This window comes from Vipera berus, assembly GCF_964194415.1.
Source record: "Vipera berus genome assembly, chromosome: 2".
Lineage (NCBI taxonomy): Eukaryota > Metazoa > Chordata > Lepidosauria > Squamata > Viperidae > Vipera > Vipera berus.
The window spans coordinates 123019514-123035462 of NC_138203.1; the positions used below are offsets into that span (position 1 = coordinate 123019514).

The following is a 15949-nucleotide window of genomic DNA, read 5'->3' on the forward strand; positions in this document are numbered from 1 at the left end:
GCTGTGTGTATTGTACCATTTGTGCCAAATTTATGCCAGTTCTCCACAGAAGAATAAGAAGCTGTGCCACAGCATGCCCATGACAGCTAGGAGTGTTGTTGTTTTTTTAAATGGAAGAGCATCCAGTTTTTGGAGTCCCCATCTGCCACCACTTCAGTGGCCCTCAGAAACATGGGGTTGGTTCCTTTCTTTGGTGTATCCTATCCTCCCCACTCCAAATTCCATTTCCATCCTGGGTGGCAGCTGCTGGAAACTGCTAGGTTATTTTTAACACCCCGTCTATCTCTTGTCTGTGTGCACATTTGGGCTCTGACGGGAGAGGAAGTTTCTGAGCTCACAAGGTATTAATGCCTCTTTTACTAATGAAGGGAACATGTGGGGCAGATAAAGTGCCAGCCACTAGCCTGCTCTGCTTTGACAGAGACTGTCTTGAGGCCTGACATTTGCACCAGAATTGGAAGCTCCCTCACAAATCTGGAAGTTTTCCTCTGAGGAATGTTATCTTCTCCCTGGGGAAGACAACAGAGACGCAGAAGGCTTCCTTTCCTTGATCAGGAGCTGAAAATCCATAGGAGTAGCTGAGTTAATTCATTCTCTTGCTGCCAGTTAATTCCCCTTTCAAGTTGGCTACGGTGAATCTCTCCCACCCCCTGCCCTTTAAAGCTGTCAAGATGGGGAAAACAGCACAGATTGAAATAGAAGCCAATAGGTACGTACAGAGAATCTCCCAAGGCGGACAATGGGAATTTGATAGCTTTAACAGAGTAATGGCGACAAAACGTTAATGCCCACCCCACTCTCTGAGGGCTGAAATCTAAAAGAATTTGAGAAATTCAGAGAAATGGGAGGAATATGAACAAATGAAATCACACTTTTGATTGTTATTCTGTAATACAGTCTTCCCAGGCTTGTTAGCCATTTAAGCTTGGTATGGTGGAAGGTATAGTCTAACCAATGTGGAACAGTTTGCTGTAGTAATTTATATGAGCAGTTGTTGACTTTCAATTAGAAATAGACAAGGAATGTTTCTCAGCTGCTTGTGAAATAAATAACTTTGAAATTTAGAGTGCCTTCTGATGGCTCTTTTTGCCCATCTCTGTTTCTCTCTCCCCTTCCCTCTATCTCTTCATTATTAGGCCACTTAGTCCTTCCTGCGCAGATGACCCTGCCCGCCCGCCCTCCGTGCCCCCCCTGCCTCTTCCTGCTGCAGTTGGAAGCGGGCTCTTGGGATCGGATGACGAGGAGCAAGAGGACCCCCGAGATTACTGCCGAGGTATCTGAGCAATGCAGGGAATGGCCTGGGGTCTCTTAAGTGAAGGGGAGGGGCTGTCTCTCTTTGTTGCTGGCAGCATCATTTTGAGTCCTGAATGCTGTCTGCAGAGAAGTCTGCCTCTCCTTTGCTGGAACAAGATATTCATTTAGAAGCTGTTTTTGTCTGATCTGTTTGGGTTTTCACTTTTACATTCCTGAGAAATAACAACAACTGAAATGTATGAGCATTTGTTTTAAGCACAAGATGGAACCTGAGACTAATCAGGAAGGCAGTCGGTGTGTCTGCGCATAGTTGCCTCATATTCATTTATTTATTTATTTATTTATTTATTTATTTATTTATTTATTTATTTATTTATTTATTTATTTATTTGGACTTATATACCGCCCCTCTCCGAAGGGACTCGGGGCGGTGTACAGGGCAATTAAAACACTATAAACAACACATAATGTATAAAAAATTAAAATGAGATTAAATCAAATAGCCCTAAACAATAAACACATGCTAAAATTTAAAATTTTTAAAATTTAAGATCTAAAATCCCAGTCCCTCAGTCCAGGCCGGCAAGTTCAAATAGCCAAGTCTTCAGGTCGCGGCGAAACGAGCGAAGGTCGGGAGCCATCCGGAGCTCAACCGGAAGCTGATCCCAGAGGGCAGGTGCGCCCACAGAGAATGCTCTCCCCCTGGGGGCCGCCAGTCGACATTCCCTGACCAACGGCACCCTGAGGAGGCCCTCTCTGTGGGAGCTCACAGGGCGATGGGAAGTTAAACCCGGCAAAAGGTGCTCCCCTAAATAACCCGGACCCATGCCATTTAGGGCTTTATGCCATGACAATGACATCTAGTATATTAAGTGGCCTCTTCTTTGTTCCATATTAGGTGGGTATTATCCAGTAAAGATTGGGGATCTCTTCAATGGACGCTATCATGTGGTACGGAAACTTGGATGGGGACACTTTTCGACTGTCTGGCTGTGTTGGGACATTCAGTAAGTACTTTTAAGAAATAGCAGTGAATGGCACACTTATTTTTTTCCCCTATATTAAATAGGCAAGGAATGTCCCTGAAAGAGAGTAATAGATATTCAGCTAACATTTTAAAAGTGATCAGGTTGCAATGTATTACTAAACTAGATGGTATTGTCTGGTGGGCTTGGCTACTATGAAAATGAGACTGGATCTTGTTGGGATGTTGATGGAAAGCTGCTAAGATTTACCAGAGCTGTAGGCTAGACTGGGCAGTTGAAAAAAAACATCCCAGAAGAAAGGAAATATATATTTCATATATATATTTCCAAGATCATATGTATCTTGGAAATATATAGCCATATATTTCCAAGAAAAATACATGGATATGTCTATGAAGCCCTTAAGAGCTCAAGGAAACATATTTATAAGGAGAGTTAAAAAGGAAGAGATCTAGAAATACATAAAACTTTTTTATGTCCTGTCTAAATCCAGAGTAAGAAACGGGAATTAGGAAGGGTGTATTCTCCCTTTGAGATGCGAAGTAGCAACTTGTCATAGGGATAGATTTGGGCTTTTTTTAAAAAATGAAACTTTTAAAATGAAGATTAAAACTAATATAAAGTAAGGAAGAACAAACAAAGAGAAAGCAAACAGCACAAAAAAAAGTTGAAGAAAAATAGAAAAGAAAGAAAAAATTTACAAAGTAGTGGCGTTCAATATTCTTTACAGCAATTATAAGTACAATTATATTTTAACTTCTCTTTTTTAGTGATATCACAATACTCTTCTTTCTACAATCTGCCCTGTCTAATTCAACAAAGCTGTAAATAACAAGTTCATTTTTTTCATTTTTATGCAAAATGAAAAAATATCCAGTTTCAGTTTCCAGTCACTAATAAATGTAGATGGTGCCTTTTCTCTAATCAAGTTAGTTTAGCCATCTCAGCAAAATCTGTCAATTTCACCAACCATTCCTCCATAGTGGATAGTGTCAGATCTTTATACATTCTAGATAATTTCTTTGGTGTCACGTATATCATTTTATTTTTTAAAAAATCTCTTTAAGACCATAACTAAATTTCAACCCTTTTGACTATGTATTTTCCCATTGGTCCATTTATATATTATAACCAGAATTCTTGGCCCACCGTATCATACATTCTTCAACCTGTTCTTTCTGTTTCAAATTTCTACAAAAGTTTATACATTTTAGCAATTTAGCAACAATTATACTTCATATTCTTACTTTGCTTCACACCATAAATCATTTTATCCATTGTGAGTCTTTCTGGTAATCATAAATGGGAAAATAAATAACTATGTCCTTCTGCTATTAATTGCTCACTTGACTTAATTTTAAATTCCCATTGATGGTTTTCCAATAATTCCCAATATATCAATCATTTGTCCTTGTCTGCTGGTTCTCTTCTGTGATAAGCTTCATGAATTAGGAGCCATAAGAGTGTTTTTGGCCACAATTTTATATCTATTCCATATTGTCAATATGGAATGTCTGATAAAATGTGTTTTGAAGTCCACATTCACTTTTTTGTACCATAAATATCCATGCCATTCAAAGTTCAGGTTGTGACCTTCTGACTAAAATCTCATGTTTCTCAGCAATATCCATTCTTTCATCAAGATCAAGCAACAAGCAGCAAAATATAATTTCAAATCTGGTAAATGCAATCCTCTTTTCTTTGCGTTTTATAGCACTTTATATTTAACTTGTGGGTTTTTCCCCTATTGCCGTGTACATTTAGATATATCATTTTGTCACTGTATTTGGAAAAAATGGACATGTATAAATTGACAACTAAATTGTCATTGTATAAATGACAATCAGTTGCAAAACAGGTGTTGTTTAAAGCAAAAAGCATTCTTGGCAAAACATGCATTGTTATGAGAGATTCTCCTTAACTTTGACAATTCTAATTACTCCCATCTTAACCTGACCTTAATTTCATCCCATTTCTTAACATAATTATTTTGATATAAGAGACAATTTGTCATACAGTAGTAATTCTGAACTATTTTACTTTTTTCTCAGTTTTAAAACCAGTTTTCTCCATCATTTCTATTTGATCTTCTAATTTCATATTTTATTAACCTCTTTGTCTTCTAATTATCAGTCTTAAAACCAGCTAATATACCAAAGTCCTTTCATTTTCTACTAAAATGAACAAAAAGTGGAGACAGCAGACATCCTTGAGGGATAGATTTAATTGGAAAACAGACATCAGGGTGTAATTGCTATCTTTGACTACTTGCCAAAGAGCCAACGCCTCCTGGTCTGAGGCAAAATCTTAAGAATACCAAATATGGGGAAATGGGGCATTTTCTAATTACCTTCTGATTGAAGTGCAAAAGTCTAGCTAAGTTCAAAGGAGGTCGTGGAGGATGGGGACAAAGGTAGTCCAAGTGCATTTAGTCAAAGAACCAGTCTATTTTTGCCTCGTTAAACTATTGTTGCTGTGGTTTTATCCCCTGTATGCTGCCAGGATCACTTTTGGGATGGGGCAACCTTATAATTGCTGAATGAATGAATCCCTAAGGCTTTGTCAATGGAGATTCTCAGTCATCCGGGTCATAATTTTCTCAGAGGTGCTTTTTTCTTCAAAACTCGGCTGTTTTTTCCTTGAAGAAGAAGAAAAAAAAAGCGATGAGAAGCAAAACCTTTTCTTCTTTTTCCTCCTCAAGGAAAAAATCCAGTTGCCTTTTGAAGAAAAAAGCACCTTTGAGATCCCTAAAGCTTTGTTTTGCTTCCTGTGAACACAATTTTTTAAAAATGTATAACCCTAGCTTTGTTTTCTTTACAGCAGTTTTAGCCAAAAGTCCAAGAAGCTGAGACTTTCAAGTGGGAGATAATGTCTTTTCTTGACATGAGAACTAAGGAAGCCTAGTTAGGACTAGGCTAACTAACTCTGTCCTTCTCTCCTCCCATCATTCCAGGCGGAAGCGCTTTGTGGCCCTCAAAGTGGTGAAAAGTGCTGTACATTATACAGAAACAGCTGTGGATGAAATCAAGCTACTGAAATGTGTAAGTTTGATGCTTCTTTGACCACTCCAATTCTGAGTGAGCTGTCCTCATGAAGGAATAATTAACATACTTAAGCCTTAAAGCATGAAGTAGTCAAATAAGCCTTGGTGGAGCAGTGGGCTAATGCCTCCTTCAGTAACACCAGCTGCCTGCAATTAGTGCAGGTTCGAGTCCCACCAGGCTCAGGGTTGACTCAGCCTTCCATCCTTCCGAGGTAGGTAAAATGAGGACCCAGATTGTTGGGGGCAATAAGCTGACTTTGTAATAATGCCGCTTGGGGTGTGTGCGAAAGCCCTAACAAGCAGGCATATACATAGAATGAAGGCTACTGCTAAGCTTGTAAGCCGCCCTGAGTCTTCGGAGAAGGGCGGGATATAAATGTAATAAAAAAAATCCAGGAATGGCTGGAAAATATGTTATTTGGCTATCCTGACCTTCCCCAATAATTCTTCATTGTTGTACATTTTGGAAGGAAAACATTCACTATTATACACGTTCAAGAAATGAGTTGTGGCAATGAACATTATTTTCTGGGCCTATACTCTCGTGACCCCCAATTCAGACTACTAATTAGTGATTAATATGGGTAATGCTTCTTTAAAACATTTGTTTTACATTATCCTATATTTACTAAGTTTTGAGAGAAAGTAGTGGACTATATAAACATGACTGCAGCAAAAGCTAATTTTTTAAAGGATAGTATTCTCTTGAATTACGTAACTATTACATGGATTTTGACAACTGGACAACATAATTCTCTGCCCCCCTACTTTGGCCAAAAGACTGATATTGCAGCTTTGGAAAGATTAATGTGTGACTCATTTTACTCAATGGATTGAAGACCTGGTAACACTGTCCACCTATGAGTGGATTGTCTGTAAATGTAGACTTTGTATGGACAAGTATAGTGAGATATGGAACTCACTTATACAAAATACAGTAGGTTAAAAATAATGATAGTTATGTAAGTGTATCCAAAATAAATATCTACACACTTGAATAATATTTACAAAGATAAGTAGATATAGAATTGTAACTGTTAACTTATGATATACTTTGTTTCTTTTTTCTGTTTTACTTCTTTTAAAACATTTTTTTCTTTGAGAATTTTTATCATAATTTTCTTTGTATTTTATTCTTTTTCTGTTATTATTAAAGAAAATATTGTTAACAATAATAAAAATAATCAGACATTAATACCCCCATTCTCCCTACAGTCTGTTATGTGAAAGTTTGATTGTTTCATCATTATAAAAGAGTTTCCACTGTTTCAAAAGAGTTGTTTTTGCTGTTAGTGAGAATCATTCTTTAGATTGAAGATGGGCAATAATCAAGGATCAGATACTTCGATAATATTGTTCATCCTCTTAGTACACTCACGTGGATCTTTCTGAAGTTGGTAGCTACCCTTCTTTCCAGGTTTTGGACCACTTAATTACAACAACAACAAAAACAATCAATACACATAAAAAGTGATTAGAGATAGTTTTCAATTTATGTTCTCAGTAGGGACCAGAAAAGTCATCATCAAGGGGTGTGATTATTAACTGAGGCCTTATGTAATCACAAGTGATTTCAAAACCTTATTTCCATGGTCATTAAGTGAATCACTGGTTTTTAAGTTAGACATCCCATGACCACAACTTGCAACCTTCCTTGCGGGGTACCCCATTGTCTTTACTTGTGAGAAGACAGCTAGGAAGGTTGCAAATGGCAATCGTGTGACCACGGAACTCCGCAACTGATATAAACACATGGTGGTTTTCAAGTGCCTGAGTCACAATCATGTGTACTGCAAAGATGCTGCAATGGCAATATTTGTGAAGACCTTTGATGGAATGTGCACCTGGAGAAGCAATGTGAGGGAGTTTGGCAATACAGAACTTTTCCAGGGTTACTTTTTTCAGTGCCGTTGTAACTTTGAACAAATACTAAACAAATGGTCTTAAACTGAAGATTACCTACACTATGACCCAAAAGTATTTTTGTCCCACAGGTCTATTTTGGGGCCAATCTACAAGACAGATTCTTAAAAATGCTAAATAGCATTGAAATGGATTAATACCAGATGGGAAACCATCATGAAATCCACAGAGCTGTAACAGAAAGGTTAAAAAAGAAATCTTGGAAGCATCAGAGTCAAACTTAGCTTGAAGGATATTTTAGCCTTACTACAAATTCAGGGTCAGAGTCTTTTAGGTTTGTTAGATGTGCCTGCTGGCAGGAGGAGCCACAGGAACACTTAGAACTAGGAAAAATTCTGGGTTACCATTCTGTGCCACTGTAGCCACTTGGCCTTGGTTTCCCCATAACCATGATATTTAAGATATCCTTATGGAGAGGGTTGTTTGGGCACAGAATTTTTCTAGTTGCTGATCCATGTCTAGAATCCTTACCCATTTTTACCTGGTACCTTTCCTTTCTTCCAGGTGCGAGATTCTGATCCTAATGATCTGAAACGGGAGAATATTGTCCAACTGATTGATGATTTCAAGATCTCAGGGATCAATGGTGTCCGTATCCTTCCTTAAAAGGTCCACAAACTGTTCCCGCTCAAATAATCAATTCTACTTTTTCCTCCAGAGTGCCTGAACTTTGGCTGTAAAACCACTTTCTGTTACATTTTTGGTGAAACTTTCCTGCAGGAAAAACAGAAATTGTTCCAAACTTGTTTTGTACGTAGAAACTGGTATGCTGAGTGACGGCTAACCTTAGGTTTTTTCTCAGTAACATCCAAGATGGATATATGTGTGTGAGTGTATACACACACACACAGACACAAACACATTTGTCTGAGAGAGCAATCAATCTTTTTGTCTACCTCCTGTTCCCTAGAGTGAAATAACACAGGGCTGAGCTTTTTAGCTGCATCAGGCCTTTGTGGTGAGCCTAAATGGCTGCAACCCCTTTAAATGGTAGGTGAATACAAGAAATATTGCTGGGCTGTAGGAATTTTATGTCCCTCTAGTAGAGCAATTGTACTTTTGTTTAGTTAGCACATCCATGTTTTGTTTATTGGGGCAATGCAGATTCAGAGAAGTCTGTTAATCCGTGGGCTTTGGGGAAACGTTTCTAGGTTGCTGTGCTCTGTGCTTTTCCATTCTACCATGAGCTTCCTGCTTGGCCTCTTAATAAACAAATGCACACCCACACATGTTTTCTTTATCTAATAATGACCAAGAAGGCTCCCAATGGTCTGCAACAATTATTTGCTATGTAGATAAAAATAACTTTCTACTGAGCCTTGATTCATCCACTCCTTACAATAAAATCAAAGCTGAAAAGGAACAAATAGCCCATAACTTTCCTCAGAAAGGCTGTTCTGTCAAATGTTACTTTTGAAAGAAGATTCCAGGAGAATTTAGTTGCTTGGTTTTTGTGTTATCTGAGAAAGAACAGCCAGATGTCTCCAGATTCTGATTTTACACCAGCTTTCTTTCTCTGTCTTTGCTCTGTATCTAAGTTATTTTAATAAGTTATTGGCATGTGCCATAAGGAAAGAAGGGATCTATTTACTGGCACTTTGTAAACAACCAGATCCCTCATTCTGATGCCTGTTTTATCTACTTGACTTGGTTTTTGCCCAGATGTTTGTATGGTCCTTGAGGTTTTAGGGCACCAGCTGTTGAAGTGGATTATCAAATCCAACTACCAAGGGCTTCCCATACCTTGTGTCAAGAGCATTTTATGCCAGGTAAAGGTGAATTTCTTTGCAAACAAATGGGGGGGAGTGGTTTAATTTTTACAGCCATGGTCATTCCTGTCCATTTTATTATGCGAAGCAAATGGGCTTAACTTGAACCCCTGTTTTTCTGGGACTTGAATGGAGGCAGTCCTCAACTTACAGCAGTTTGTTTAGTGATCGTTCAAAATTACAACGGCACTGGAAAGAAAATGATTTATAACCATTTTTCACACTTAGAACCATAGCAGCATCCCCATGGTCACATGATCAAAATCTGGACACTTGGCAACTAGCTCATATTTATGACGGTTGCAGTGATTAGCTTTTGTGACCTTCTGACAAGCAAAGTCAATGGGGGAGCCAGATTCGCTTAACAACCATGTTACTAACTTAACAGTTGCAATGATTCACTTAAGAACAGTGGCAAGAAAGGTTGTAGAATGGGGCAAAACTCACTTAACAAATATCTCACTTAGCAACATAAATTTTGGGCTCCATTGTGGTTGTGAGTCGAGGATGACCTGTACTGCTTTGGTTGTTAATAAGGTCAAGACTCCAGGGCCCTGGCATGGCAGCCTCTTGACCTGAATCATAAAGAGGTTCTTATCCTTGGCACAATTGCTCCCTTTTTCAGGTGCTGCAGGGCCTTGATTACCTCCACACAAAGTGCAAAATAATCCATACAGACATCAAGCCGGAGAATATCCTGCTGTGTGTGGACGAGTGTTACATACGACGGCTGGCAGCTGAAGCCACTCTCTGGCAGCAGACTGGGGGTCCTCCTCCCTCTGGTTCTGCAGGTAAGTAATCCCATCCTGTTTGTAAGCAGGCTTCGATGCTGGTCTCCTTTCTCCCAAGAATGCTATAGGGGCACGAAAAATCAGAATTTGCCTCTAGCAAATGAAGACCTTCATTAGATTGATGCAGACATAAATAAGGGAGCAACAGCAACATCCTTAAATGCCAAAGTGTACGACATTCATACTAGGCAATGGTAAGGAAAGGCACAAGCATTGCTGGTTTGTGACCGTAATAAAAATTGATTGATTAGTTTCCAAAAAAAAAAAAAATCCAGAAAGGCACAAGCCATAGGGACCATCTTTATGTTCTAATGAGTGGAATAGAAATGTTTTGAAAAGGGCAGGAACAGAAATCAAATCACTCCAATACAGTGATACTAGAAAACTGCAACTTCATCCCAAAGAATCTATGACAGAGCTTAAATGCAGAGTAAAACAAAAAGAAAATCTGCTTGATAAAGTATTGTTGGTAATGAAAGTGCGCAAGTTAAACTTTCTAAACTGAATCCCCTGGATTGCCATTTTTTTCCCATGTGCTTGGTCATTTCCTTGGCAAACCAAAAGCCCATTTGGCACCTGTTAAAGAGAGTGATTTGGCTTTGGGGATTCCAGGTAATGTTCAGAAGGCTTCAGTGCAGCAAGAGAACAGGTTTCCCCTTTAGCCAATGGGAGGCTGGTTTAATCAACATGGAGGAAGACACTAAAATGGAGGAAGAAGAAGAAAAGTTAATACTATCTGTCTTTCTTCCATACATGGATAGAGCAAAACAGTTTTCCCTGCCACTGTCAGAGTTCAAGGATACTTCTCATTCTAATCTGGGTTTTTTGGGGGTGTCTGTGTTCTGGGAAAGTCAGTATAAGAGTGCCTTTCCCAACTGGATGCCTTCCAGAGGAGTTATTACTATTATTTATGGCTTTGTTTTCCACCATCTCTCTGGGAACTCCAGGCAGCGAACAGGAGAGCCTCCTCTCATTTCATTCCCTCTGCCACAAATGGGCAAGGTAGGTTAGGTAGAAAGCAAACAAGTGACTGGCTTCTAGTTACCAGCTAACTAAAAAGTTGAGTGGAAATTAGAACTGGACTCTTGGTCCCAATCTGACCCATAAAGTGGCCAAACTGTCTCTCTGCAGATTAAGGGTTTTGGTCGCAACAATTCTGGAAAATTATCAGGTTATAGAAGATTAATATAAGGCCTTAACAACTAGCACAGGAGTGGCTGCTCCATTTTGCCCCCTCCCCTCTGAGCCCCCATAACCGTATTTCCAAAATTTAGCAACATGAGTGCTTTTGCTCATTATTCATCAAATAATCAGGAGAAGGGCGGTATATAAATCAAATAAATAAATAAATAATCTGAAAATGGGAATGCTGTGGGTTTGGTTTTTTTTTAAATGAAGTGCACACAAACTTTGCAGGCTTCATTCCTGCCCCTTTCAGCGCTGTTCTGTGTCACTGCCATATCCCAGCAACACTCCTTTATTTTTTTTTAAAGTGAACAATTGTTTGCTTTTAGAAGTGGAGAAATTCACTAATGGAGAGGGGTGGCTCCAAATTAAAGCAAAGGCCGTGAAAGCCTTGTACCCAAACAAACCCAAAATAAGATATTTCAATTCTGTGTTTAGCTTCCCTTCCCAAAGGCCACTTCAGCAAAATAATAGCTCTGCACCTTATGCCTCTGATTGAAATACATTTCCATTTTTCTATTTTTTGCACCTGGTTCTCTTTCGGTTCATCATTGGGAAAGATGAAATACTAGGTATGGGTCATGAAATCTTTTTCTAACAAACATTGGGAATCTTATTATCTTCCTCCTTCTCCAGCTTTGGCTTCAGAAAATACATCATCGAGTATTATCCGAGTAGCCCCTAAGGGCTAGGAACCTGGCCTGTTTCTAAATTAAAAGCTGAGAACCTATAAGAAAGCCTAGCAGGAAGAAAAACAAACACCCTAGACACTGGATATGACTCGTAGGGGTCACTGTTACTGGACATGTGTACATTTGCGATCTGGTAGCAAATCCTAGGATTCTGCCATTGACCAGGCTCAAATTCCATTTAGAAGTTTCAGACGGGAGTTCTGCATTCAGAATGGCCATAAGAATAGCGCTGAGGGCTAAAGATTTTGCCTCTCCCTGGTTTTATCACATTAACCCTCGCTTTTGGGTGGAATGATCATAACGGTGTGGGAGACTCTGGCCTTCCACGTCCTCAATCTCCTCATCCTCCTTTACAGCATTACTGTACTGATTGATGTTTGTTTGCTTTGGATTTCCTGGCTGATTCTGGGAATCATTTCTGTCTCTTTCTCTCTCTCCCCCTTTTCTCGCCTCACTCCACCTGTGCACCTCTTCCCTCAGTCAGCTCTGCACCCCAGGAAAGCTTGGTAAGTCCCCCACCCCCGTCCAGGATTGTGAGGGGGAGGGAAGGAATAAAGTTTTAGAGTGCTTTGTTTTGGATCTCACTTGCTCTGTGAAACTCGTTCATAACCCACCATCTCCCTCGCCCTTGTGTGGATGGCTCCTCCATGTCTGACAACTTGCACCTAAGCCTCATGTTACATCTGTAATTTGTCTCTCAATGTTACCATGGACACATTTTGCCTATAGTGAGAGGATGTTGGCAGATTTTTGTTAGCTCCGAGAGAGGTTGTATGCTTTAGCCATTTTGGCAATCAAAGAAAAGAAGGGGAAAAAAATATACTGGGTTGGATTGTTGCTATCTAGGCTAGCTTATGTCTTCTCTGGTTTGTGGCTGCAGTTTTGTGGCACAGAGACTCCTTCTTATCACCCATGTTAACAGGAGATACCTGAAGTTATTTCTCTCTATGCTCAAAGAGAGCTAAGAGCTCATCCCCTTAGGCCAGGGATATCCCAAGAAATACGAGTCTAACTTCTTATGACTCAACAACCTTGCGCTGTTGCTCCCATTCACTTCAGAAAAGCTGTCTCATGCTGGAGAGCTTACTGGCTGATTCTTCCCCATGTGTCAAATTCTGTGTTTGGTCTGCATCTGGCAACTAAACTTAAAATCCATGGCTCAGTTGAACCTTCTCCTTTTCCTGTGTGGCTGATCTCTTGAAGCAGGAGAGAGAGAGAGAAGAGAATGGCTGTCTTGAGATTAGAATCCTCAGTTTGTGCCTGTTAATATATTTTTGTTATTGTAGATGTGTCATTTCACTGACTTGCAGACTTTATTGTAATTTTAAAAGTAGAGATTACTTTGATGGTAGAATATTCTGTTAAGGATCAGAAATAGCAAAGTGAACAGTTTGCAGTGGGAAGCACAGGGACCAGAAGAGAGTAGTTGTCACTTTGTGAAGTATCCACAGCTTTCTCCATGAATGCTTTCCATCCCTTTGGGCAACTTGTGAACCTCTAAATGTTGCTGAACAACAGCTTTCCCACTATTGGATGTGCTCTCTTGGACAGTTGGAAGTTGTTGTTCAACAATATCTGGTGGGCTGTGGGTGTTTCTGAATTGGACAGACAGCAAGGATGCTCTAGTTCATGGAGCATTATTTGTTTCTTCCACTTTAAATCAGGCTCTTAGTTTGTCTGCCTGATTTTGCTTCTTAAGGGTATGTGTAAAAAAGGCTGTCCTTTAATGGAGTGAAAGCTGTTCCTTAAAAGTGGACACCATTAGCAAGTTCAGGGCATTGCCTCACCCTTCTGTCTGAAAATTTATTGCATTGGCTCAAATTCATTAATTATCATTATGGATACTCAAGATTTCTTAATCAGGACTAGAAGGTGGTTCACACATCCTGGCTAAGAATTAGTTGGTTAGTAAACCATTATTAATACCTGGTGCTGAGGTAATTCAATTTATGCATAACAGGAGAAACATTAGCAGTCTTGTTCTTGCTCCCAGTTTTATAAATTATGGTAAAGAAACTGACAGTTTTATATCTGAACTAGTCCAAGGTGTTGGATTCTGTAACCTGTGCACAGCCCTTGTGCTCCTTACTGAGATGCCAATAATACACCAGAAGTGTTATTTTTTGGTAAATTTCCGTTTATCTTTCCCCGTATTTTTCTTTGCATGCCTGTTTCTTTACAAGTTCCTCAAGCTGATCTTGTGACCTGAAAACATTGGGGTAGACCTCAGGGGGGGAGGGGGAGCATCAATTGGTGCTGCTTTACATTCAAGAGACCCCCAGAGGGATCAGTTGGCATGCTTTCAGAAAGACAATGAGCCCCACCTCAGCTCTTCCGACTGGGCCCTGTGGATAAAAAGCCTAAGCTGATGGATTCCTGGGTTTAATAGCAGTGTTTGTGTGGCTTAAATTGTATCACTTGAAAGGAGAGGGGGGGGGGAAGGAAAGCCCCATTTTTGAACCTAACCATATTAAATTTGGGTAAGGGTGGATAAAAAGAGGAATCCTGGACATTATGCGTTTGGGAGCACTCCACCTGGATTGCTTATTTGAATGGTAGAAATATTTTTTATTTGTTTATTTATTCATTAAACTTGTTAGCCACCCATCTTGTCTAGATTAACTGACGAGATGTTGATTGAACACTAGGGCTGAAAAAGCAATGAGAGCAATGCCCAGAGTTTACATGGCTGTGCACAAGTCCAGAGGAGGTGTCTGTCATTTTGGGTCTGTTAGCAAAAAATTAGAAACTGTGTACCATGATGTCCTGGGATCCTGTTTCTTAAGAACGAGATCCCTTGAAAATAATAATAATAATAATAATAATAATAATAATAATAATAATAATAATAATAATAATAATAATAATAATAATAAACCTTTATTGTCAAAGTACAACATGTGTACATTGAGATTAGCTGAGCCTCCCCCCCCCCGTGCTCTCTCCCCCCAACACACAGTGACAACAAACCCTTCATCCCACCACACCATGTGAACCAACTACACCACACACAAGGCTCTATAACATTTAAACAACACTACTGAGGGACATACTGGCTGGGAGTTAAAATTGTAGTCTGGCACACCTGGAATGTGCCAAAGAGAAAAGGCTGTGTTGTGTATTTCCCGTAATCTCTTAACCACGACTTATGCTTTTGTGTCTGGTATAGGCACAACTCCGGAGTGGATTTTCTACCCGGCCTTGATTTTGAAATACAATCTGTTTTGAATTTGTTGGTGAAAGCCACCATGATTCATTTGTTCTCTGAATACAATCCAAAGGGCATATTAGAAGTGGGAAATATTTAATAATCCCTCTCCTGATGCTTGGAAGGAAGACCAAGTTCCTTGTTTTCCCTGGTTAGGGTTAGGCTGCTTTATATGGGATTCTATTACGGTAAGTGAATTCCAATTTCAGAAAAAATAAACAAACTACCCTTTGGAAACAGGCATGTCAGGAAAAGGCTGTGGCCTTACTTTCTCCTTTGCATGCTAGTTCTTTGAATCTTTGGAGGGCTTTTTGTATGGAATAGGATTTGTTCATATGAACTGGCCCTTCTGCCTTAAGTGGAACTGCAGAAAACCAGTCTCTGATCTGCCATGTGTTCATCATTTCTGTGTGAAGTCTGCTGTAAAATCCTTGGTTTACCTACAGAATATCCAAGAAGGATTTATTTATGTTTTAATGTAGATGTATATTTTTATGACCGTTAGCCACCCAGAGTTACCTTATGCTGAGATGGGCAGCCAATAAATTTTATAAATAAATAAAGCTGCCCACAGGTGTCTTTTGTCTGAAAGTTTGGACCAGACCAGACCTTTGCCAGAGATGCAATGTTTTTTTGGATTGCAGAATCCATAATTCCTCAAACCTGCAGCTGCTGGCTAGGGAAGTGATTGGCCACATCCGAGCTTGCTTTTTCTCCCAGTTCCTAGCAGACCAAAAGAAGCATCATTAAGACCCGATTTTCTGCTTGTTTTGCTCTAGGCTGGAGAGCAACAACTAGCTAACCTCAACAGTTCCCAAAAAGCAGGGGTGTCAAACTCGCCACGTCACGTGACATGTCACAATGTATCACAACTTTTTTCCCCTTGCCGGAGCTGTGGTAGGCACGACTTCCACGTGACACATCCGGCCGGTGGGCTGGCAGCTTGACACCCCTGCCCAGCAGTATTGTACCTGATGAGTATTTGAAGGGAGGAACCACCAGGAAATATTAATGCTGTAGACAAGAGGGGAGGGGGAGTTCTAGAAAGCAGTACAACTTTATTTTACTGCTTCCAAGAAAACTACAGAGATATTTCCA

The 15949-nt window shown here is 39.7% G+C and overlaps 1 protein-coding gene across 5 annotated transcripts in view; it reads left to right on the forward strand.

The window, feature by feature from the left end:
- SRPK3 (SRSF protein kinase 3) overlaps positions 1 to 15949 on the forward strand; it is a 39201-nt gene that overhangs the window by 2379 nt on the left and 20873 nt on the right. For 2 of the 5 annotated variants that reach the window (XM_081318263.1, XM_081318261.1), the window contains 7 exons: positions 1137 to 1273; positions 2153 to 2261; positions 5194 to 5281; positions 7711 to 7798; positions 8869 to 8975; positions 9601 to 9766; positions 12124 to 12149. In XM_081318263.1, the coding sequence (XP_081174389.1) occupies positions 1137 to 1273; positions 2153 to 2261; positions 5194 to 5281; positions 7711 to 7798; positions 8869 to 8975; positions 9601 to 9766; positions 12124 to 12149 (721 nt within the window). The remainder of the gene's footprint in view (positions 1 to 1136; positions 1274 to 2152; positions 2262 to 5193; positions 5282 to 7710; positions 7799 to 8868; positions 8976 to 9600; positions 9767 to 12123; positions 12150 to 15949) is intronic. The other 3 variants (XM_081318262.1, XM_081318260.1, XM_081318264.1) reach the window with 2 other exon arrangements.